The 25,424-nt window shown below is 36.2% G+C and overlaps 2 protein-coding genes across 5 annotated transcripts; one reads left to right on the top strand and one right to left on the bottom strand.

Annotated features, from left to right (window-relative positions):
- Nucleotides 1-299: 299 nt before the first annotated feature.
- Nucleotides 300-12,083, bottom strand: LOC121870014 (tigger transposable element-derived protein 1-like). Of its 4 annotated transcripts, XM_042371734.1 has the most exons (5): nt 7,945-8,651; nt 5,968-6,048; nt 3,369-5,217; nt 2,622-2,767; nt 300-1,765 (listed from the first exon to the last, which is right to left on the bottom strand). In XM_042371734.1, exons 3-5 carry the CDS (start codon nt 5,020-5,022, stop codon nt 1,190-1,192), a joined length of 2,376 nt encoding a protein of 791 aa, XP_042227668.1. In that variant the 5' UTR covers nt 5,023-5,217; nt 5,968-6,048; nt 7,945-8,651; the 3' UTR covers nt 300-1,189. The 4 variants fall into 4 exon arrangements, with proteins under 4 accessions (XP_042227668.1, XP_042227669.1, XP_042227667.1 ...); XM_042371735.1 differs by lacking the exons at nt 5,968-6,048; nt 7,945-8,651 and adding an exon at nt 11,991-12,083; XM_042371733.1 differs by lacking the exon at nt 5,968-6,048.
- LOC121870015 lies at nt 9,122-22,152 on the top strand. Its single transcript, XM_042371737.1, has 13 exons — nt 9,122-9,140; nt 9,825-9,893; nt 10,187-10,268; nt 10,635-10,702; nt 11,528-11,596; nt 11,775-11,889; nt 13,059-13,192; nt 13,807-13,921; nt 14,548-14,635; nt 15,523-15,809; nt 16,443-16,595; nt 18,707-18,858; nt 20,839-22,152. Exons 2-13 carry the CDS (start codon nt 9,834-9,836, stop codon nt 20,908-20,910), a joined length of 1,395 nt encoding a protein of 464 aa, XP_042227671.1. The 5' UTR covers nt 9,122-9,140; nt 9,825-9,833; the 3' UTR covers nt 20,911-22,152.
- The last annotated feature ends 3,272 nt before the right edge of the window (nt 22,153-25,424 follow it).

The raw sequence follows: 25,424 nt of genomic DNA, 5'->3' as shown, positions 1-25,424 counted from the left end.
GGAAATAACTAAATAATAATGATTACCACCATTCCACTTTTTGTCCGGCCCCATTCTTCAAACTTTACCCCTAATGCCATGTCCCGGCCACCATCTCAAACAAATGAAAATTTTGTCACCTAAGGAGCCATCATAACCAACTTCTCTCTTCTTGAAAACTTCACCCACTGACAACTATTTAAATTCAAAGGTTAAGTTACTTTTACTGTATTTAGAGTGATGATCTTGATTAGCTTGAACAGTACACACTTGCAATCCCTAGTGGCCATCACTTGACAGATTAAAGAAAACTCAATGCACTTATTTCATTTGGTTTTACTTTTTTCTCCTGACATAACAAGACAATAACTAACACACTTCACAAACCCACCTTTTACGCTCAAATAATTGACTGTAAACTGTACAGCATACATTATTTCAGTGTTCTTTTTCAATGTTCATTACAGGTATGAACATTTGTCACTTGCATAACATTTCGTGATACAACTAAAGGAAATATTTGTACTATTTATCATACTTCACTTCTGCAATTATCTTAGAAACATGTTAACTTTAGGATTCCGCCCAATCGTATTTCTCATTTTTTTTTGTAAATGTTGCATATATGAATTTCATATTACAAGGAAATATTTTTTATCTTTGTACAATAGCAGGAAATTCTAACAGCACCATAAACTTGCTTTGGCATTTTACAACCAATAACTGTCTTGGTACAAGTGAAGAAACTCCTTGTCATTTAGTGTGTAGCTGTGAATAATCGTCACACACACTCGTGACTTGTATTTAATTGGTCAACAAAAGTTTGACCACTTCTGCTAGTGCTTTCTACTATTAAGATTTAAATGTTCTATATTCTTAGTCATTAGTGGCATGTCACAGTATTAACATTAGTGAATTTCCAGTACAGTATTATTAATTTACAGTTCAATATTGGTTTGTTATGAACAAGAAAGACATACTCAATTTTATATGATCATAATTAATCAATTATCACAAATCCAACAAGTAGTTACAAAAAGTCTTAATACCAACTTGTTTTTAAGGGAAACACTTATTTATACTTTCTTATGTATTTTCTACTTTTGCATTTTCCTTACCGGTACCTTCAAATGTAGAGCTTATCACTACGTACAGTATTCTGTTTCCCTGGTAATTACACTTCACTGTATGTAGTAGATTCTCTTGACATTCAGTAAACATATTCTCCATCCAGTACCTCTTCCTCCTTACAAATATAATTAAATTGTTGTTGTTGTACATCTCCATCACTTTCTACTTCCTTGAAATCCCCAATACCGTCTGATCCTTCCTTCATGAGCAACGTACACAACTGGTTTCCTGGCTGTGTAGACAATATGCCATGCATTTCTAAATCCTCATTGTTCACCACTTCATTTTTGACAGATTTTTCCACCATGAACACAACATTGTCCGCACTACCTTTCTTTGTATTTTTGTGTTTTTTCTTTATGGATTCAAAACTGTTTCTGTCCTCCACCTTGGCACTTAAAACTGTTTCTGTATTTATCTCTAAATATACAGCTCTATTCAGGTCGTCTTTCTCTAAACACACATCACTTGCTTCTTCTTCCTTTATAATACTGCACAGGTTATCTTGTCTTGTATAAACATTATTCATTAATTCTTTCTGAACATCCACATTATTATTAATATTTTCTTCCTTTAATGCTTTGCCAAATAACCACCCAGAACCAGCTTCCCCGGCAGTGGGTGCGGCCGAGTCATGCTTCTCCAATACCTCTTTCTGCAACAGAATATAACATGTTAATTCAGTTTAGAGATAATAGATGAAAAATGTTCAACCAAAACAAACCGAAAATAATTTAGGTAAATATTTAATAGTGTAAAAACATAGAACAGGGCAGAGTGAGGTGGTCCTGGTTGTAATGGTGCAGCAGAAACTACCTTCACGATCAGTTTTACTCACTACGTAAATCTTTCATAATATTGTATCCCATATTTCCTTATCACCCTGAAGACTTTTGGTTTGGGAATATGATCCCTTTGCAAGTCAAAGGTCTTAAAAAGGATTAATATTGTAATTCTACTTTTGACCATGACTGTACACTAAATAATCATTATCATAAAATATGCTCAGTAAAACAATGTTGGGCACTATGACAACATAAGTTGTATTCATATAAAAGATATTCATATTTTCTTATTTTTAAACCCTTCACTATGGGGATACCACTTCTGGTATTTTATTTGGGTAATGGCAGACGATTTTATTCAACAAAGAGTGGGCCCCAGACTCAAGCAGTTAATAAAACAGTATATATATTCATGGTCTTGTTTTAGGATATTTATACAGTACAGTACCTGGTACCATTAATGTCCTCATATCAAATTTTAGGTTTAAGTTAAATGTGGAAAGAATAAGTACAGTACTATCCTACAGGAGAAAATAAAACTGAATGTAACAAATCCAGTACATGTTTGTTGAGTTTGAGACTGATGTGTAATCTCATTGAGACAAACAGGGTTTTGACATAATTTTTCAGATGACTTCCTTTATTATTAAATTTACATTCTAGTAATTCAATACAATGCATTTCTTTTCAAGAGGACAATAAAAAATGGTACTGTACTGAACTTACACATTTCTCTGCCTTTGTTGTGTAAGTGTGCTCCAAACTCTTGATACTGGTTTTCTGTTTTGTTGTGACAACCTTCAACCTTTGGTCTTTAGTTCTATGTTTCTTCTTTGTTGATGCTTCTTGCTGGCTCACAGGTGTCGTTGCTCCTTGGACATAATGAAAAACAAAACTGCTATACTGTAATTTTCAAATAATGCAATGACACAAAAAATGAAGCACCTACACATGGAATCACCTAAACTATTGAGTTTTTTAGTACCCACAATAAATACAATAGGGTCTCACAGTATATGTATCCATAGAATGCGACTCAACCCATTCGTGTCTGACCCCCTGAACCACCCTTACACTTGAGTCTCGCCCTTGTGTGAGCCAATCAACCCACCATCTCTTGCTAGCACATTGTGTTTATTACTCATCTGTATTCGTTTGACAAAAATCAAATCAAATAATTGCAATGTTCTAATGTGGCTTAAAAATAAAGAATATATAATCTAGAACTATAAAATAAGAAAAATGAAGAGTACAGGTATAGGTGTGTATGTATGGGATGTGAACTTTTGTGTGTGGGGGCAGTGAGCTGTAACTGAGTAAAAACAGCTCACCAGTCTGCTCTCCCTCCCTCTGGTGTGAGTCAGCTGGGTGACAACCCAACTAAGTGGGTGAAATGTATCACATTGCCCAGAGGATGGTGTAAGTGTGGAAGGGGCTATTCTTTGTACATAAAATAATATATACGCACTGTACCTGTAAATATTGTTTTTTGATGTTTACGGCACATCTTCTCTTTATGCAGCTCATTGTAGCAACTGAGGCCATTACGAACTGCTCTTGCAACTTTAAGGCTACGTTCACGATTGGGATCATTAGCAGCAAAGATTTGCAAACCTTCCTCAATAAGTGCAAACCCTTTAGCCATTTGCTTTGTAGTCAACTGAAGTGGGGTGGGTGGAGCTTCTGTAGCCTCCTCTTCTCCTGCAGCTCGCTCTTGTTCCAACAGCATCAGATCCTCATTAGACAGATCTCCTCTATGGGACTGTAACAACTCAACCACATCATCTTCTATGACTTCTGCAAAGCCTACATCATTTGCAAGTGTCACAATGTCTTGTTGAATTTGATGTATACTTTCTGCTTGTGGGAAACTGTGAAAGTCGTGAGTACACTCTGGCCAAATGTTTTTCCAAACACCATTCATAACTGATGGTGTCACTTCATCCCACGACTCTGCTATGTTCTCCGCCGCATCCATGATGTTGAACTTTCTCCAGAAGTCCCTAACTGTAGGTTTATCCTCCCCATCAATTGCTTTTAAGAGTTGTTTAAAAGTTCTTCTTAGATAATATGCCTTGAATTTTGTGATCACACCTTGATTCATTGGCTGGAGCAAGGCAGTTGTGTTCTTGGGGATATACTCCACTCTCACATGATTAGAAAGATCATTCAAGTTCACTGGGTGGCTTGGTGCATTGTCTAAGAGGAGCAATGCTTTGTTGGATATATTATGCTTGTCACTATACCTTTCAACAGCAGGGCAAAAATAATTTGTGAACCAGTCTTGAAAAAGACCTATAGTCATCCAAGCCTTCTTATTTGAACGCCAAATCACAAGTAAATTAGACTTGGCATAGCCCTTGAAAGCCCTTGGATTTTCAGAGTGATACACAAGTAGGGGCTTTAATTTCATATCACCAGCAGCGTTTCCTCCCAAAAGAACTGTTAGATGATCTTTTGAAGCTTTAAAACCTGATGCAGACTTTTCTTCCTTACAAATAAATGTCGTAGCAGGCAAGCGCTTCCAATAAAGTTCAGTTTCATCCACGTTGTACACTTGTTCTGGTGTGTAGCCTCCTTCATCAATAATTTTCTTCAGCTCGTCAGGATATTTACGTGTGGCTTCTGTATCAGGACTGGCAGCTTCACAAATCGTCTTAATGGCGTGCAAATTATGGCGCTTCTTAAACCTTTCAAACCAGCCTTTACTAGCCTGAAAATGTTTTGCTTCAGAAGTTGCATCTTCCTTTTTCTGTAAATCATTATACAAACTTTTTGCCTTCTCTTGAATGATCATCGTGTTTATCAGTACATTACGTTGGGTCTGGTCTTCGATCCACGCACTAAGGAGTCGCTCCATATTAAGCATCACATGACTCCTATGAAAGTACAACGTACGGGCAGTTAAAGGAGTAGCTGCTTGAGCACTTGACTTAATTTTGTCTCTATTATAACGTATTGAACCCACTGTAGATGTGGCAAGCCCTAATGTTTTTGAAATCTGGGTAAGTTTTTCTCCCGCATCAAACCTCCGTAAAACATCAAGTTTTATATCCAATGTGATTCCTTTACGGGCTCTTTTAGCACGACTGATTTCACTTGCACTTGATGGCCTCTTTTCACTCATTGTGAACAAGGGTAATACACTGGACAGTCTTGAATAAGATGTACGTAAGAGTTAAATCCAAGAGCTGGGGTCAAGTGTACACGCTGGATGAGATAAAAACACACCGAGTCCAGCCAAGGATTCTGAGACAGTTGGAGGATAGCCCCAGTCAATGTTAAATTTGTTATTCTCCGTGACGGTGACATCGCCAAGCGGCTGGAAAGTAAAAATCAAATTAAGCCCATTGTGCCTTACAGGATTGTGCGATAATACCAGATTATTAAATAAAAACAGTTTATACATCGTAAGTTATTGACATCCAACTTTAGATACCTGGGGATAATTTCTCAAAGCAACACATTGATTATTTTGCAGTTATAGTTAATTATTTGCCTACTTAAGGTAATATTCTTCCTTCAGTTGTTCAGTAAGGGTTGGTGGTAGCCACATCTTTACACCAGTTTTACACCATTTGGGTCTTTTCTGCCTCATGTACTGTACAGTACTGTATTATATATAAATAATGTTTTTGAATGAAAAATGTCTCACCGATTCAAAAATATATAGTACAGAATTTTTTTGTTAAGAAATTATTTGTGAAAAATATATATATTATTTTTATTAGGTTTGGTTAAGTTATATTATATTTTTGGAATCAAGAAAATCTGCATTCAAAAACATTTACAGTATTTGTATTTATTTTTTGATACAGTACATGTAACCAAAAACACCCCACCATTTAATAAGAAAATTTATATATCACAGACAGTTAACCAATGTATTATATTGTAGTTTTTTTAACAGACTGCCATTTCAGTAGTGATATGGAAACAAATTTAGTGGCTACAATTTACAAATTCTGTATGGGTGAATGTCCATAACCTGAGTTTCCCTAAAGTGGAGGATACCTGTACAGTAACACGTGCAAACTATACACCAAATGATTTTGTCGGCCATTTCACTTACCTACGCGCTCCTCTTCTCCTAGGCTTCTGCCACAAGTTGCCTAAGATAATGCTGCTTAGATGGAGGTCTTGTAGACTGTAGCTGTGAAGAGGGATTTGGCACATTTGGGAATAATGTTGGTATAGCACTCCATACAAGCTTGTTTTTTCAAGGTAGGATTCACAAACTACAATTCTTCAAAGCGTAGAGCACAGAGACGACAATTTTCATAAAGATATACCGCTTCAAATTTGTCCAAATCCTTCCTTCTGCAGTTGACAACCCAACGCTTGCACCTAGAGTCCCTACATACTGAGAGTAGTGACAACTCGAGATTTGCCGCTACCAAACAGGGAGGCACTACCGCCTGGGAAGATATTGGAAGCATGATGTGTTGTCTAATGGTAGACCCTGCTGCGATATGGCATCACGAAAATTGTGACCAAGTCCCAGGATGCTGATCTGACATTCTGCCTCATTTACACACAGTTGCAGGGTCTCAATTGTTTCTCTTACTATTGACAACACAACATACATACAGTATATTGTTTCTCAATTTTGATTTTTTTTTCATTTTGGTATTTCTTTATGGTTCTTTATTATTACCAGTAAGGTACGGTAACGAGCCAATCAGTAGCAAAGCAGATAGAGTAAATCTTAACCGATAATGCTACTAACACAATCACCCCATCCAAAGCCTTGTACATAAAACTGTATACCGTATGTGCACAAAAAACTCAGATGTCAAGAAAGTACTGTACAGTAATGTTCCACGAAAAATCAAAGTTAATGTTTTGGAGAAACTAAGCACGTCTTATGGGGAAAATAAAATACAGTACTGTAGTACTTGATGATGTGACCTACCTATTCTTTACTACTATATACAGTAGATACAACCAATGCTAAAGGAACAAGAATTTCATGCTCACATGAAGGTTAAAGAATCTTAATTTGCACTCCCTCGAGAGACGTAGAGTGAGGGGCGATATGATCGAGGTGTATAAATGGAAGTCAGGGCTAAACAAAGGTGGTATAACAAAGGTACTCAAACTATCCAACCAGGAGCAAACTTGTAGCTATGGTTTTAAAGTAGACAAATTTAGATTTAAGTGCGAGATAAGTAAACATTGGTTTGGAAATAGAGTAGTGGATGAGTAGAACAAGTTACCAAACATCACAATTAACTCAAATCCGCTGGATAGCTTTAAATATAGGTTGGATGGATATATGGGCGATAGATGTTGGGTGTAAACGGGACTGTCCAGTTTGGGCCAATAGGCCTGCAGCAGTTTCCTCCATTCTTATGTTCACATGTTCAACCTAGAGCTGTGACCCCTTGAATCCAGGAAAGTCACAAAAAAAGGCACGGAAAAACCCAACCTAATTAAACCTAACCTACATGCAATGCCATCATATATACATTGTGTTGTCAATGTGTACAAGTCGTGTGACTTTTTTTCCTGTGACTTTATTTCCGTTCACCGACCCCTTGTGGGGCAGGCGTCCCCCAGGTCCAGGTATGGACACTCGATTGAGTAGTGCCCTCTGGGGCGGTCCGACTAATTACCCAGATGTACCCAAATGTAGTCGCAATGAAGTCAAATGATGGTCCTACAAGCATAAATTGGGCTGTGAATCATTTCTCGATTATTATTTGGTGTCATAAAGCCACAAAAAATTGGTAAACTTAATTTAATCTGAGTTGTGTTAGGTTAGGTTAGGTTAGGTACATGCACTCGATCTATTAACTCAGATTAAATTAAGTTTACCAATTTTTTGTGGCACCAAATACTAGTCGAGAAATGGTTGGCAGTCTGATTAATTCATGTAGGACCATCATTTGACTTCATTGCGGCTACATATGGGTACATTTGGGTAATTAGTCGGACCCCTCTGGGGTATTTATCAACCAATTAGGTCACCCCTTGCCCGTCTATTGTACGTGTCTGTAATTCTACAGTTAATCATGCAAAACTTGTAACAAAATATTAAGCTTACCTTAATTTATCTGTAAGGAACAGGAAAAATTATAAATTTGGACATTTGTATCTGTAGTTGGAGCATTCCACAGTTGAACAACAGCTGAACTGCCTCTACTGCCCAGCGACATGAAGGAGTACAGTGTAACATGTACACAGACTGTACTGTACACCCCACATAATGATTCCCTCTGCTTCATTATATATGTACAGTAGCTGTTGGCAACTACTACTGTAGTCGACCCACAACTCCTTGTCTTTGGCAAAATATTATGGAATTCACTCACTCTCAAGCCAACAAAAAATATTCGTCCTTAACCAAAGCAGCTTAACCCATGTTTGAACTTTGAACAGCTGGTGACCGACCGACAACCGCCCAGGTGAGACTGAGAGCAGCTGCACTTGTAGGTCTTTATGGAAACATTGTTGGGACTTAGCGAGTCCTGTACCTCAAGAGAGCGGACAATTTTCCTGGGACACAAAATATTATACATATCTTCTCTGGTATAATATATAAATCCTTACAGATCCTTAGCCAGGAACGGACTGATGGATTACCCAAACTGTAAATTACACAGGAACACAATAATTAAAAGAACATTTGCATTTGTTCTCGTCTATTAGTTAAATCATACCAGGTTAGGTAAGGTCAGGTCGATTTTCTAAAGAAAGACAAAGTTCATTTGCACAAGAAATGAAAGTCATATTTAACTAAAGCAGAAAGAAATGGTCATATTAAAAGAAAGGAATTGGCGAAAATAGAATAGTTACCAAACCATAATCAGCCATAAAAGATATTAGGAAACTGTAAAATATGTATAGCCTGTGTTCTTATTTTTTATCATTAGTAATTATAATTAACCTATCTCAATCTTTTTTTTTTTATTATTCAGAACACATACGAGTTTCTAATTTCTGTTTTAATCTAGTTATCAGATAAAAAAAAATGTTAAGTGAAGTATTTTAAAAGATGTTTCTCCTAACTTCTCCAGAGTGTAAACATTAGGAGGAGCACCACTGAAAAGTATTTATAAGTTTATTTTCTATCTCGTATATATTTCATATTTTGTCTCACCATAAAGATAAAAGGTTATTATACACTAAGGTTATATCAGTATGGTAAATTTCTCAAAGCTCAAGTGTCGTCCAAACTCGCTCACAGGTTGTTGATTTTGCTGGACCTTAACCTGGCGGAATTTGATAAGCTGTGGAAAGGTTAGGTTAGATTAAATTAGATATGCAATTGTTTTTGTTGTGTGTTTTGAACGATTTGGACTTTTATCTGTCGGTAATAACTAGTTTTTGTGATTTCCCCCCTCCCAAAACCCCAGGTTCTTTGGGTATCTAAATACATGCATGATGAAAACTAAAAATTTGCCGATTACCACCAGAAGGAGTTTTTCGATTTCTTTAAATTTGTTCACAGATGTTATTATCATTGTAGTAAATATTTTAAAAGAGGCGACATTTATAAGAACCTAATAGAACCAGACTTAACCAACCAAAGAGAAACCTACCTAACCTTACCTAGTACCAATGAAAACTACGTACTTTGTTGAAGCGTCATGTTGGTAAAGCTGTTCTCAGAAATTGCCAATTGGAGTAATAATTAAGGACAAGAATCCAGGCTAACTTACTACTCAGAGAATTGTTTTTATTACTTGATTATCTCACTACTTATCAGCTCTTGGTACTAGCCATTCAGATGGTTGGTGTACTCTTCATTGTCAACTTATTGTCCTTTAAGTATACACTACAATATGTCACTATAACAAATACATGTACAGGTACTACCATAATTTTTGGGTAACAGTTCTCTTGTTTTCCAAGTACAGTACTGAAACTTAATTTGTTGGAATTTCTAAATGAAGTGTAAATATTTTTGTTTTCATTTTACAGATTGGCCCCATGAGTGCTGCTCAATACAATACAGGAACCATGTCTCGACTTAAGTACCCCATTGATCAGGTGGGCTCTCTTCTAGTACCGTACTGTACCATCAAGTTTAGTCGTTATGCTAGATTATGAAATTTATAATAATAACTATTGGATTTTTTTCTTCTGCATTTTGTTACTACTATGAGTCTCGATATGATTGACCTTATTTCTTACTTATTGCTGAATCCAGTATTAATGATTGAATAGATTATCCCAAAAATAGATTCATAAATATTGTTTGCATAATTATGGAAAATTATTGGCTTTTTATGTCTCTTGTTTTACTGTACACTAATTTGACAACTATTTTCCTTCTTTTGTAGTCTAGCGCCAGGGATGTGATGAAGAAGTTTTCGGACATGGCATATTCTCTGGTTCATATAAATATATTTCAGGAAGCAATTCGTAAGTTTTATTTTTCTTCAAGGTGGGAAGAGAATACTGTTTTTGAGATAAAGTAAACCTTCACTATATTGCACTAATTCGCCCTGATAATTGTCATGACAGCCAAAAATATTAATCGTGGGACTTAATATTACGGAAAGAAAAGAGAATGCGGGGTGTTCTTATCAAGTTCTGTATACTGTAATATATTTTCAAATGCTACTCAGATGTTATAATATTTAGTAACATTTTAAATACCTCATTGAGCTATTTTTTTCAGTGTAACTAATTTATGAGTTGGTAAAAATGATTTTCTGATACTTATTTGTATCGGAGAAAATGTATTCGGAATATCAATTGTAACATCTCAGCCTTTGTTATTTTCAGGTATTTTGTACAGTGAAGATTTCGTCATGAGTATTGATCTTTCCAAGCGCTTGCAGTTCCGTTGTTTGGTAAGATCTTATTTAGACTTAAGTAAAACTGATTAAGGATTCTGGCCCCTGGATTGAAAAGAAAACTACTACTATATTGTACACATGTATAACAGCAGTAAGAATGAATGAAGGCAGAGTCTGTGTGTGTTAGCTCTTAATTGCTACCATGTTTTATTAGGACTGGATAAAGTTTAGTGTAGTGGTGGTGTAGTGATAAAGGCTTGAAAGAGTTGTAAAGTGATACTGTATTAAAAATTTGGTGTAACAGGTTTTCATGTGTTGTCTGGTATCTTTGTTATGTATTTTATTGCCTTGTTTAATAACTTATAGGTCATCAACAATTAACTTAGGTGATACAGGAGAACTTTACATTACCAGACTAAATTTGGTCTAAAACCTGATCATTAAATCCAATTTCCTGTAAGGCACACAATTATTAGTCCTTGGTAGGTAACTGGTAAATTATTTTGTTGTGAAGTATAGTACCGACAGCAATCACTACTTGAACATCACCATTTTTACCCCAATACATGTATATTTGTTCTTTATTTGAATATGGTCATAGCTCAGTAGAAATGAAAGGATTTATAATAATAGCATATAATTATAGAAGTACCTGGATAAGTACCTCACTCGGCCTTCCTTCCTCAGTTCTGCATTTGACTCTGTTATTCGTTTTAGTGCCAAATAAACTGATTCCTCTTCTGTCATATACCACATCAGGTATGCTGGTTAAAGTGACTATAAACATAAAAAGATTTTGTGTGTACTGTACCTGTATATATCTTTTCTACATTCTGCAGTGAAATTTATATGTACAGTACTTGTATTTTCCTCTCACAGATTTGCAACAGAGAAATGAACTCGGAGCATGCCCTGGCAGAGCATTGTAGATCAGGGGGCCACCAAAAGGTAAAGTGATTTAGTTTGAATTTAACAAGAATTTAGCATATTGGATGTAAAAGTGAGAGTAGCAAAGTATATCTTCAATATTTGTAAGATGTTTTTACCTGTTTACCTTTAATATAATATCTATTGTTTCTATGTTGCATGTTATTTAAAAAAATCACTTGTACTTTTTCTTTCTCAGAATCGAGACAAGAAGTATCGGGAGAGTGGAGAAGTGAACATTGATGCATTGTCTGCAAATTATTCACCTCATTCTATTCATTTTAAACTGCTTAATAGCCAAGTCAACCCTTTAGGTATGTGGATTTTAGGTTTAGTATTGTGTAGTAGAATTCCTATGTGGACTAGGCTTGTAATCTGTTGACCATATTCCTTGTCTATTAAAAATCATAATTACCCTTGATTTTGCTTGTTCCATGTTCCACTTCCTCCCTTTGAATCCTGGATATTGGACAGCCAAGAAGTGAAGCCCTGTAGAGCTGCAAAGAAATGAGTAAATTTAATTTTTGTGTGAAAGCAATTCTTTTTTGACTGGCGAGGTGTAACAATAGTTTTTAGAACTTTCTCCCAATTTATTAGTGAACAAGAACTGTTTAGCAAAGACTTTAAATGAGTGAGGATTGACTCCTGAAGACCATTTTGGTTGAGCTTGAGAAATAAGACAAGGTGGAATACTAATGGATGTAACACCACTACACACTCTCAATGTACATTATATGTGTAGTTTACTAGAGAGCAAAATGTGCTTACTATCAAGGAATCAGTTGGGGAGACAAATCATTTATAATATTAGACCCTGCCTTAATAGTGACATCTCCAGGGTCTAGACTGACGGCGTAGTGAGCACATTACAGGAGGCACTTAGTTCTCAGCTGGGCCATAAAATGGTATTTTAGGATAAATTCTTCATTTTCATTTGACTACTCTCTTGTGTTGCATGTAATGGCAGTATGACTCTTAGTATATACTGCACTGTAATTGATGGTCTCACTGTAGTCAACTGTATAGGCCTGTATATATCCAGACTTAGAGTACAGTATAGTTTTGCACAGGTTCCAAAACTCTTTCTTTTCTGGCCACACAAGTCGGTTTTACTTATTCAACTAGCCTTTTAATCTTACAGTAATTATAGAAGTACAGTAGTGTTTATTTGCTCGATATAATAACCTTATATCTGAGGAGTATTTGGCCCTGACGTATCTGTGGCTGGAAGGATCCGGTAAAGGTTAAGTGAGTTTGGCACTGCTCTGGATTTTGTCATTATTAAGCTTAAGTATTCTTTTCATTTGACAGTACACTGTTCCTTGATACTGTATTAGTGGTTTAACAGTTCCATAGATGGTTCCTTCATGTAAAATATTAACATCAAAATTTCTGCTTCCTCATACATAAAACTTAAAATTTTTGATACGTATATTTTCTTTTATTCAGGACTGACATATCATGGTGATTTCTTCTTCAAAAGGTTTGCAGATGGTAGAAGAATATGACCGCGGACATGGGACGACGTATTATAAATGCATCCTTTGTGGAGCTCATGGCAAGCTGGACACAATGTACCACCATTTAATTGGAAAAAAACACACCGATAAGTACATCGTACGTACCTTTTCAGTGTTGGGGAGTTTCTGAGAGGGGTGGTTAGGTTAGGTAGGGTTTAAGTGGCTTAATTGTACGTACTGTACTTTTTCTACTTGTTACAAAATGCATCGTTGATTAAAAAATATTATTTGTCAGAATTGCAAAAGAATTTTCATTAAAAAGTACTGGTGTTTGAATGTGAAAACTATACAGTAGTGTACTGTACTTCATGTTCCTGTAAATACAAATGTTAATATGAATGCAGGGAAAAAGAGAATTAAAATATGAATACAGTGCAAATACATTTGAAATTATCTTTGAATTCAATACATTCATGAATACCTTAATGAGCACTATTTATAAAATATAAAACATGGCACACCATTTTCAAGGGCTTATTTGTACCCATTCTAGTTCTGTATACAATTTGAAGCATTGTTAAATGTTACATATGATACTGTACCTTGTTACCAGTGTACCTCTAGCATTGTAAAAAAAATTTACACCTAGGAAGAAATATTAAGTGTTAACACTTGTATCTCACTTAAATTTCTGAAAGAATTCTGTACTATTAATGGAGAGATTTAGTGCTGAGGATATATATTTCTGTATTATTATGATTTTCTTTCCAGAAATCTGGTTGTGTATTGGAATCCTCGATATTAACTGTAAATGAACGTGAAGAAATCCGCCGTAAACTGGTGAAAGAAGAAGGTGTTAATGTTCGAGCTTTAAAAACTATCAAAGGTAGGAATATATAATAACCCTGAGATGAAATATCATATGGTTGTCATTAAACCTGATGGACCAGTTATTGCTGAAGCAAATAATGTGCTACAAGAATTTTGACTCAAGTGTAGCCTATTTTTAAATATTGACCATTGTAAATTCTAGGCCTCATGGTTCTGGCAGGGAAGGATTAAGGATTATCCAGATTCAGGGATTAACATTTAACACCCAGTCACACATATCAAAGCTCCAGATCCTGAGTTTTCATTCAACCCCCAGGGACTGTGAACCATAACTTAAGTCATTTGAATATAAACTGGAATGTCTGGATCAGTTCCCCCTTTTTTTTATAAAATCTTATCAGGTAATATTTGCAATGAGTATTTCAATCCTGGTACATACCGGTAGCCTAGCTTTAATTTTTCTTAATTTTTATTGAAAGAAATATATTTATTTATTTACATTGAAGGCTAGTGCTAAGTAAAAAAAAGTTGCATCTTTTCTTTTGGTTTTGTATGTTAAACAACGGGGATTAGTAAACTCAGAGGGGAAGTATCATTCCTTTTCAGTATGTTCATTAAATGATGATAGTGCAGTTATTTACTGTAGATAATGCTACAACATATATTACTTGTCTATTCCAGGTCAAGAATTATTCCCCAAAAAGTGGCAAGCAGAAGCAATTACTAGTACAGCATTAAGAATGGCAAAGCTGTCCAAAAGAGAGTCCAGGTACAGTACAGTAAATAGGGCATTTGAGATGTTGGTTATTGTAGTTAGTGTGTGAACTGGTGGTGTGCTTGACTGTCTAAACTAGGGATCATTACATAAGAACAATTTAAGCATAGTGGCATCCAATGAGGTGTAGTGTTACAACAGCATATGTAAATAAAATTTCGGTGTTACGTGTTCAGTACTTCACAAACGGGCATGACAGTTGATGCCTGGTAAATACTAATGTAATAAGAAGTAGCCCCTCTCTACTGTGAACTAATTACTTGCCCCAAGACCAAGGTATAGAGGGCAAGCTCCCCAGGTACCCTAAAAATTGAAAATTATATCACATTAAATCACTTAGTGCTGTATTTTGTAGTTGGATGAAAGCAATAATGTATAAACTGTGCGAGGTACTCAAACACACACACACATGTACTGTATTGTACATGTAATAATAATAATAATGATTGATCCTCACGTTCAAGGATAGAAGGCGTTAGGGCCACCTAGGCCTGAATTTGTTTAAGGTGTAGATGCTGTCGTAAACACAAAAACCACACCCTCCAATCTCCACAAGCTTGCCACATGGCTTCACATTCTGTACTGTATTTAGAAGTGTGTGTGCATGTAATGGAGTAAAAACAAAAAGGAAATTATGTATATCTACTAGAAATTACCAGTTGAAAAATAAACATAAGAAATATACAGCTCACAGGATAAAGGAGCATGTAACAAGTGAGGTGAAGCATAATGTGTGATAATGGTTGTTTAGTTCTCAAGTTTATCAATAATTTTTAACTTGTCTTTTTCTTATTACTTACATACAGTACAGAGCATTACAGCTTTTCCAGGTGTATATGTACCACTCTATACATATGCATTGAAATTAACTGTGTTCTCAGATCGTCTTCTAGGTCCCCATCACCAGGACCATCAAGAAGCAAGGACTCCCGGAGTAGATCTTATCACCTTTCCAGTCAAAGATCTCCTCAACACTCTCCCAAACGTTCACCTCCGAGATCTCCCAAGAGACGGTGCACAATGCCGTCTCTTAGACAATCCCCAAAACCCTCACTCAGGTCTCCAGTAAGATCACAGTCAAGAGATGGATCTCCACTGTCTAACTATCGGAATAAATCTCCACCTCCAACAGTTACCTCTGTGCCAGTTGTTGCAAAGACAAACTCTGGTAGGTGGATCAGGTTTGATTTGTTGGTGTTATTTCTTTGTCTTCACTTGGCACATTTTTTACTGTTAATCTGTGGCTCTTGATTAAGACAAAAGTACCATAAATCTGTTTTACCATTATGTGTTAACCCATCATTCAGCTGTGAAATTTAAAGGATCCAATTCTAATAATTGAGTTAATATGTTACAGTTTTAGAGGCCTACGTGCACACTGGTGATGTCAATAGTCTGTCTGTTGGCTCAAATCAATTGTGCCAACTTTGTACTGTATGGTGACCCCCCAAAATGTTGTCACCCTATAGTTATCTTTAGCGTGGTTTTAATTTTGGAGTCAGAAGATATATTCAAGGTTTCCTCTGTACATACAAGCTTCATAAACAATGTTGTATATACTGACCCACAGAACTAGCCCTATAAGTACCTATGACAAAATCCTTGCAAATTTCCTGGGGGTTTCTGGACAAGAGACACCAAGAATCTTTAGTAAATTATGGTGATAACTGAAGGAGCCAGATTTTAGAGTTCTGATTCTGGAGGTTGTACTGTATTGATCTGAAGTTTCATTCTTCCAAATTACACAGATAAAAATGAGATCTATAAAAAGGAATAACATGTGTGTTTACTATTTTTGCAGGTACTGTTGCACTACTATCAATACCTCTCCCACCACAACTACAACCGCCTGCCCCACCAGTTGTGGAAAGCCGAGATAAGAGTGTTCAAAAACATGATCTTGAGGAACTTATGATTCAGTTCAACTTTATTGTGAAATCTCACACCATGTCAGGTTAGTATTATTTTTTAGCCATAAAGTCAAATATTAATGCATCTTTCTCTCAGTACAAAGGTCACCCTTAAAGAGGGAGATCTAAAGTGACAGTTACCTGAGAGGGGTACTGAAACGTTCCCCATCACAGATCATACTGTATTTCCAGTAACAAGCTTCAGTCCAGCTAAATCCCTCCTAGAATCATATATAACACTTAGGGTATATACAGTATAGCTGTCCACACATTTTTTAATAATAAAAAACTGTTTATTAATAGAGTTGCAGCTGGTGGCTGAAAATATACAGACTTACATTTTATTTAGACATAATATGCATTGAATATATTTACAGGGCTGTACAGTACATAAATCAGGAGTTGTTTATTATTTTAACAATAGATGGGATGGTGCTATTCTTATATCTGTCGGTGTGGGCTCTTATGGGCTGAATTTTGTTGTAGTGGCGTGTCATGGGTTGCGTTGGGCCTCCCGCACAACCCATCCCAAATGTTTGTTTACGGTAGAGATAAGGTAACCGGCCAGCCATGACTGGGACATGTAGGGGGGGGGCAGGCCAGTGAGACAGTGGTGTACTGTTCTTCACTTCACGCCTCAAAAAACCAATTTAGCGAGTGGGCTTTAGACCTTGGTTTAGAGAAGACCTCCTGCTCCGCGGACTTATCAGGGGCCATACAGTCCTACCAGTGCTACGGGTCTGTGTGTGCAAATCCCCGAGATTTTTTTGTAAAGTCCAGCGACAAGTTAACACACCCTGTAAAGGAAGTGATCAATGGTGAGGGCCTGTTTGCTACAAGAGCACTCCAGGCCGGCCTAATAGATCTAAACGATTAATTCACCAGGTTGACAAACTCTCCCTTATAACTTACGGTACTGTGGCGTGAATGTGAGTGACTGACCTATCCCTGCAAATTATAAGTCCAGTGTATGGAATTGTGCCAAATAAACGTAAGTGCAATCATCTGCCCGTATCTGTGATCCCTCTATTATCATTATTACCAAGGTTAATGACTCATTGGTTATGACAAAGTATAACCAATAACTTAGATGGATGTTGGAAGTTAGTGGAATTCACTAAATCATCATTTATCAAGTACATAACGCATTGAGTGCCGGAAGCAGAGCAAAATTCTACGTAGTGATACACCATAATCTCTTGGGTGAGTAACCAGTGTGAAGGTATCCGAGTTCTACGGTAAGAAAGCCACTTCCCTGCACTTAAAACGTAACATGGCGGACTGCGCGAGGTGGGTGGGGGGCTGCCGGTGGCAGAAGGTAAGGTGAATTCCAGCCTCTCTATACAGGGGGTCCCTGGGTCACGAACAGGTTTCATTACTGAGGACGTTCTCAAGTCAAAAATGTACGTAAGTTGAAATACATGCACTGTACTTACAGAACATTGTTTAAAATCCCACTATATCATAGCCTAAGTTCTTATATACTTCTAAAATCACTAAATTTAAGAGAAAATTGAAATAGAATGACAAAATACAGTAAATGAAAGTAAAAACAAGTCATCAGGTAAATAAAATACTGTAAATTTAAAGTTTAACCTCGTTCGTATCAGCAGGCGTTCAGAGTCGGGGACCCCCTGTATTTGATTTGGGTTTCTTTTTTTTAGAAGTCATTGTGGTGCTGACCTTAGAGTGAACATTGAAGTTGTCACCATGTTCTATATACCTGATTGGTATAGAACTATTCCTAATCTTATCTTGGAGGGAGGGAGGGTTTCCTCGGCTTGGGGTCACTAGATGTAGCACTGTCTATGCTGTCCAGAATATGACTGTGGTTTACTCAAGAAGATGCCATAGGCCTCCAGATTTAAAGTGTCAAACAAATAAGTGACTAGATTTTAAAATTTTGTCATCAAATCAAAACCCTCATATGAAGCAGCCTGAGGTGGCCCAAGGTTTAGGGGTTAACTGAGAAAGTGTGGAAATATTCAGGAGTTAAATAAAAGTATATGGGAAGTATTCTACAGTACTTGTATCCATCCCTTAATTCATGGAGGCAACCTAAGTGTTCACATTTTGAAGAGATTGCTTGTTTTTATACTGATGTAAATAAACAGTGTACAGTATTTTGATTATAAAACCCATTTTTTACTTTCAGAGAGTGATATTAAAACTGCAGAGGATGCTAAGCTAGCCATTGATTTGATGTTCAAGATTGCCGAATCTCTGCACAATGTCACCCTAGTGTACCAGGGAGATGCTAAACTCAAAACTGATGAGATGCACAATAAACTGAAGAAGCAGAATGAGGTACAGTATATTGTAATTTCATTATTTTTGTCATAAAAAGGATGTACTGTACAGGCTACTCTCAAAAAATTTATGTTAATTCACAGATTAGTGGAATACAAAATAAAAATTTAGGAAAACTCTAAAGTGCTTTCAACATAATTTTCTGGAGCACTCGTTGCATCTAAAGAATTTCAAAATGATGTAAATAATGTCTTCAGCATAAAAAGATGCGAGGAATCACATAAAATAAATAAATTCAAAATACAGTGTAAAGTGCTTTTGAAAAGTAGATTTTTTCTATTTGCAGTGGATATATATACAGTACTGTATTTTATAATTTGTGTTGCTCATGGCAAAACAAAGGAAAAGCTCAAGAGTACAGTGATGTTATTAGAAATTATGTGTTGTAAAAACTGATGGTGTAATAGACTTTAAAAAAAAAGAGAAATTACGTCCCGATTGTAATGTTTATGCACGTTTTTATCTGAGCACAACTTCTTGTAGAAAACATATTGCACTGTATAACATGATTATATTTTGGGATACTGTACTACATGTTTTTATAAAGCAAATGAACTTACCTATATGCCATGTCCCTCAATATATATAATTCACGATAATACAAATAATAAATGAATACTGTAATTATATTTACCAGTCCTTGGCATCTAAGTTCCTTGTGGGAATGCCCTATTATACATGCATAAGTTAGGTTAGCAGAACCAAAGCAGTTAGTTAGCAAGGTTGAACACTATCTACCCAACATGTTCACAGAAGTAATAGTCAAATTCCACACCCCAAAGCAGTTCTCACCATTCAACCACTTCAGAACAGAAAAAAATAGTTAGAATGTGCTATTATCCATGCATAAGAGTCGGTAGAGCTAAAGTGGTTGATTTAAATGCCCAGGGTGAGGAAAGCATTCCACCCACACTCAGATTTAGCACAAAGTGGAATTACACACACTCATGACCTTGAAATGTTACCAAGCATGCGTTGACTATATGACATGATGCTCCGTGAAGAAAGCACAAGCTGTTGGTTTCCAAATTTGAACCAGATCCACCATCAAGTTAACTTCCTACATATTTTTTTACCAGTTGGACGCCTCCATTCCTGAGAGTTATTCCTCTTATTCCAAAAGTGATAGTATCAGTGAATACAATGTTATGATTATGAAGTACTAAAAGGTTTGTTTTGAGACACGAATGTGTGAACTTTGCCACGTGCCAGTAAGTCATTTTTCTTAATACAATTCATTATATTCCATTATGAAAATACACATATTAAAGAAGCATTTACAGTATATTCTATACACAACCAAGATAATGTTCTGTACATAAAACATAGGAACAAATAAGATATTATTTATATAGTGGAATAAGTGTTAAAGAAGTACGTTTATCTAAGACACGAATTGGCGAAGTCAGCCTGTAGCACTGTGCATTGTAGGGTTTATTGGGGGATCCTAAGAGTGAGGTTCAACTAACCGGAAAACTCTTTATCGGGCACCTCTCAATCTTGGTAGGTGTTGGGTAACCGGGATTTCTCCTGTACAACAATAACCACAGAAATACGTTTCAATTCGTCACCCGATGTTTCAGAGTGTTACTCACGGCAAGGTCTAGAGATGCTTTGTTGCTAACTACTTTAGTCTCCTGGTTACTGACTCCATCATAAAAATAGAAATCCAGCATCATTCCATCTTTTTTTTTTTTTATGATCCTTGATAACTTAAAATGACGGTCAAGTAATAGTGTTCCACAAAGTCAATTAAACTCAATGACACCAGTGGTTCAACTTTGATGCAGAGTCTTAGATAAAGGCGGCTCTGCTTTGATGCCACTATAGGAGCCATCTAGTGAAGGGATGATAATCTAGTGCCATAACATGACATTTTTTCTTGTTTTTTAATTGAGAATGACATACAGAGTGTTAGTGATATTTTTTATCTCACCAATAATCAGGAATACTAATCTCCACTTTTTTCTCTTACAGTTACTTCGGGGCATTTTGGGATACATAAAACAAAGAATGGAATCGACCTGGAACAAGGAAAACTGCAGGTAGAACTATTTTCCTAACAGTGTGATATCATCATGGGTAATAGCACCTCTGTAATACAGGTTGTATATTATACTGTACTTGGAGGTGGCATGGCTGACAGATTCTGCCAAGGGTATAAAGTGTGAAAACTATCAACACTACAAATTTCAAAAGTGCTTTTTTTCATATCAGCGTATGGCCGCTGCGTGCTCATGCACACACACTGCCCACCTCCCCCTTCATCATGTCAGTATCAAACTACAGTAAACCCTCCCATTACTGGACTGAGTCACGCAACCCTTATCCATTATTTTTGCCTGGACCCAAATTTGTAAAAGCAGGCAAAGCTTTTGTATTTAAAAAAAGTGGTGTCAATTTAAAAAATTTGTACAAGTGAATTTTTGTATCACAAAGGATGCCTATAATTTGTTCTTGCCAAATGAAAATTACAATTCTTACTCGAGGAACATCTGTTATCATGTACATAAACATGCAGGTATGTTGACATCTCTACAAGTAAATGTGTCTGTTCCTTCTCTAAAATATTGCCTGGGGTATTTGGTGGCGTGGTATTGGTTACATACAGCTGCACGCTCATGATCAGCTGGGAGTATGTATTTAACACTTGTAAATAACTGTCTCTCTAAATGTAAATGGAAACAAGACTTTCTGTTACCAACAAACTAATTTCCAACAAATTTTTAATATATTCTATCTCAATATATCTAAGTTTGGAGAGTGAAATTTTTTTATATTCATCGGAACTGCCATGGATTGGGCAACTACCACTTCCCGGTGAAATTTTCCAACGATCCCAATAGCAAACCTGATCCACCGGGATTGCCTTTGGTGTCTGTGGCGCCCATGAATAACCACACCTGACGATGCTCCCAACCGGTCGGGTGGTGTAACGACCCTATATCACCTCGGTGGCTGTTCATTAGACCTTACCTGACATTTGCCGCAGTCACCTGCCTGGCCACGTCACTTGACGTCCCTATAAAAACTCCCTCTGTATCTGTTCTTTCCACACTGCTGAAAATGAGTGTAGGTTAGGGTAAAAATATACAGTGCTCTGTTTTATCTTTCCATATTGCAATTAATAGAAGTGTGTACAGTTAGATATAGTAATAGTGTACTGTACATGTATAAGTTGTCCTCATTTGTAAAAAAGTAAGGGATTTTTAAATGTCAGTGTCTTTTGTTATTACTTTCTTGTCAAAGTAAGATAAAAAATCTGTTAATTTTAGTTTTAATAAAATATGAGGTGATATATATATATATATATATATATATATATATATATATATATATATATATATATATATATATATATATATATATATATATATATATATATATATATATATATATATATATATATATATATATATATATATATATATATATATTTTTTTTATGTACAGTAAATAGAAATAAGAAAATTTTGTACCCAGATAATAAAAATTACTTTAATCTTCTAGTTTGTCTTGAGTGAATGACTGAGTACCTGTTTGTTTTTCCTCTCCATAACAATGATGATAATAAAGGGGGTGTTCTAGATGGCCACCAAGGTCCCTAGGGGCAGCATTGTGGTAGGAGTACAGAGGAGCAAGAGTCCTAAAAGCTCCAGGATTTTCACCACTTAACTATCCTTAAAACAATGAAGATACAATTAATAACAACAAACTTTACTTCTCTGCACCTTGGACTACTCCAAGTCTGATTACTACAAATAAACACACTTCAGCACCACTGCCCGGGCCTCATAACATCAAGTCACCATGGAGCTGGATCTCTGCCCCTTCACCCCATAAAAAATTTCTAATCAGATCAAAATTATTTACACAACTCATCAAAACAGTTCCCACCAAAAGCTGAATTTCCAGAAATATAAATATATTTGATAGATATACAGTACTGTACTGTACAATAAACCCCAGCAACTTCATCTGTTTTAGACACTTTATGGCTACTGAACAAACATATGATTTTAAAATAATTCAGAATCCTCACACTTCACCTGGTGACCTCACATGATTAACATTGTTGCTGCCTGCATCCACTTGGCTATTTAGTAACCTCATAAAAGTGGAGCATTGTTGGGTCACTTACCAACACATATTGTCTTTATATGAGTAGCACATAGTGTGGAGTCACTGCCCATATGTGAACCTCTCATGAATAGTGTGTTATGTGGGAGGTAGCCGGCCAACTCTGCTTGTCCATGTGGTGACCTCACATGAGTAACACCTTTATATTGGGTTTCTCTGAATTACTCCAAAATTTTTGAGAGTTTGCCAGACTGTATAAAGTATTGTACTTTTATTCAATGTATTTACTAAAGCTTCAAGTGAATTTTAATGGCTGCATAAAACAACTTGGATACATATGCTTAAGCTTTCTTTAATATCCAAAATAATGAGGTGATATAATATTTTCAGTATCTAAAATGGTATATCGTCTTATTTTAAAAGTAATAAATATTGAAATAAATATATTTGTTATATACTTTAAATAATTGTTATAAAATAAATAAACTTATTGCATAATTCACTCACAAAATTATTTGTTCAGATCACCATTATGTAGACCAATTACATACCATCAGGTCCTATTCCCAGCCCTCGACTACAGCACCACCCAACACACCAGTACGTTAATGTGGACGCCAACATATGAGAGACCCTTCCCTTGAACAGTAACCTTGACCTCTGAGCATAAAAAACAAATGGTAAGCGTGATGACTACCAAGACTCAAACTGATCCACCCAAAACTGTAATATTAGAGACAGACACACTCGATGAATGACAATATCCTCGACCAACACTGACCAAGGAGTAATGAGCTATATGCCATGCTAACTGTGGCATGATCCCCACGCACACACACACACAAATCATTTCCTACAATGTATAATAAAAACAGGAAATGTCAGGGCCATCATACTGTCTTATCATCTGCCATCTCAAAGTTTTCACTGTCTAAGGTGGCGGCAGATGAACTTAAAATGATTGTTACAGTATATAAAATCTATGAATATCAGTTTCTTTGTGAATAATTGTAAAACTATCCATTGTTTGCAATTACTTTTCTTACTAACACAGTTATAGTACAGTACAGTACAGTACCTGCTATTATAATCTGCCACATATCAATTGTTTGTATTTAAATATTTTGTCATTGGGAACATCCCAGTTCTAATTACTTTTGAGTTCTCTAATTTTCTTATTCTCATAACTGACAAAAAATACATTTAATCCCCCTTCACTATGGAGATGCCACTTTTAATATTTTATTTGGCTAATGCCAAATCATTTTATTCAGCTCACAGGCAACCCCATAAACAAGGGGTTAAGAGCTGAATTCTTTAACAAATATATATACCCTGTCTTGCTTTTCACCTCATTCACACAACAGGTTGCCATAAAATTTACTGCTGGGTTAGTAAATAAACCCAACATAGTCAAGATGTTTGTGTTTTCCCTGGATCTCCTCTTCATTATGAAACTACACTTTCCATGTAACAAGTCAATTGTTGGTACCTGTATATATATACAAGGGTTGGCATTTTCAAGCTGAAGGCTGGTAATGTAGCACCAAAATATATGAGAGTAGAGAAACAAAGTCCCTTAAGGCCACAAAAAAGAATGAAAATAAGGAGAGCGTCAGCATGGAAATATTAAAAGGGAAGTTAGAAGTAGAAAAGTATGATACAGCTGAGGTAGGAGAAAATATGAGAGATAGTGTTTGAAGGAATGTATGATGAGAGAGAGAGAGTGAGTGTATCAGGCAGTACTACAGTATTAAAATACACAGTCTGACGATTAAGTTCGTGAACTAATGCTACAGGCGCCGGTACGTACGTACGTACTGGAAACATTTCTGGAACTCACTTTCTGGAATAGCTTTTATAATTGTTGTCGTGCTACTCTGAATGTCATCCAAGTCTTGAAAATGTGTCCCCTTGATATGTTTCTTCAGCGAAGGAAAAAGTCACATGGGGCCAGGTCAGTGAATAAGGAGGGTGTTCCAGTAAGATGATTTGTGTCTCGGCCAAAAACTCCTGCACAATCAATGCCGTGTGTGCTGGGGCATTGTCATGATGCAAGATCCACTTGTCTCCAGTGAAAAGTTCTGGGCGTTTTCGTCTAACTTTTTCTCTGAGTTTTCTAAGCACGCCGAGATAGTAAAACTGGTTCACACTCTGCCCGGGGGGAACAAATTTTTTCAGTGTTTTCCTCAGTCCTGCTCATTGTTGATCGTCCTTCTCTGTCATCGTCTGTCACGTCTTCTCTTTCCTCAGAATATCACTTAATCCACTTGTAAACTGATGTTTTCTTTAGTGCATTATCCCCATAAACTTGGATTAACATGTCCTGAATTTCAGGACCAGTTTTCCCTAGTTTCATTAGAAACTTGATGTTTGTTCTTTGCTTTAAAACAATATCTGTCATAATTGCGAAAAAAACAGAACACGCTCTATCTAATACAATAGCTGCCACTGCACACATCTGACTAACTTGAGATCGACGAC

Source organism: Homarus americanus, unplaced genomic scaffold (genome assembly GCF_018991925.1).
Source record: "Homarus americanus isolate GMGI-L3 unplaced genomic scaffold, GMGI_Hamer_2.0 scaffold14467, whole genome shotgun sequence".
In the NCBI taxonomy this organism is placed as follows: Eukaryota; Metazoa; Arthropoda; class Malacostraca; order Decapoda; family Nephropidae; genus Homarus; species Homarus americanus.
This window is presented reverse-complemented; position numbering and strand designations above follow the sequence as displayed.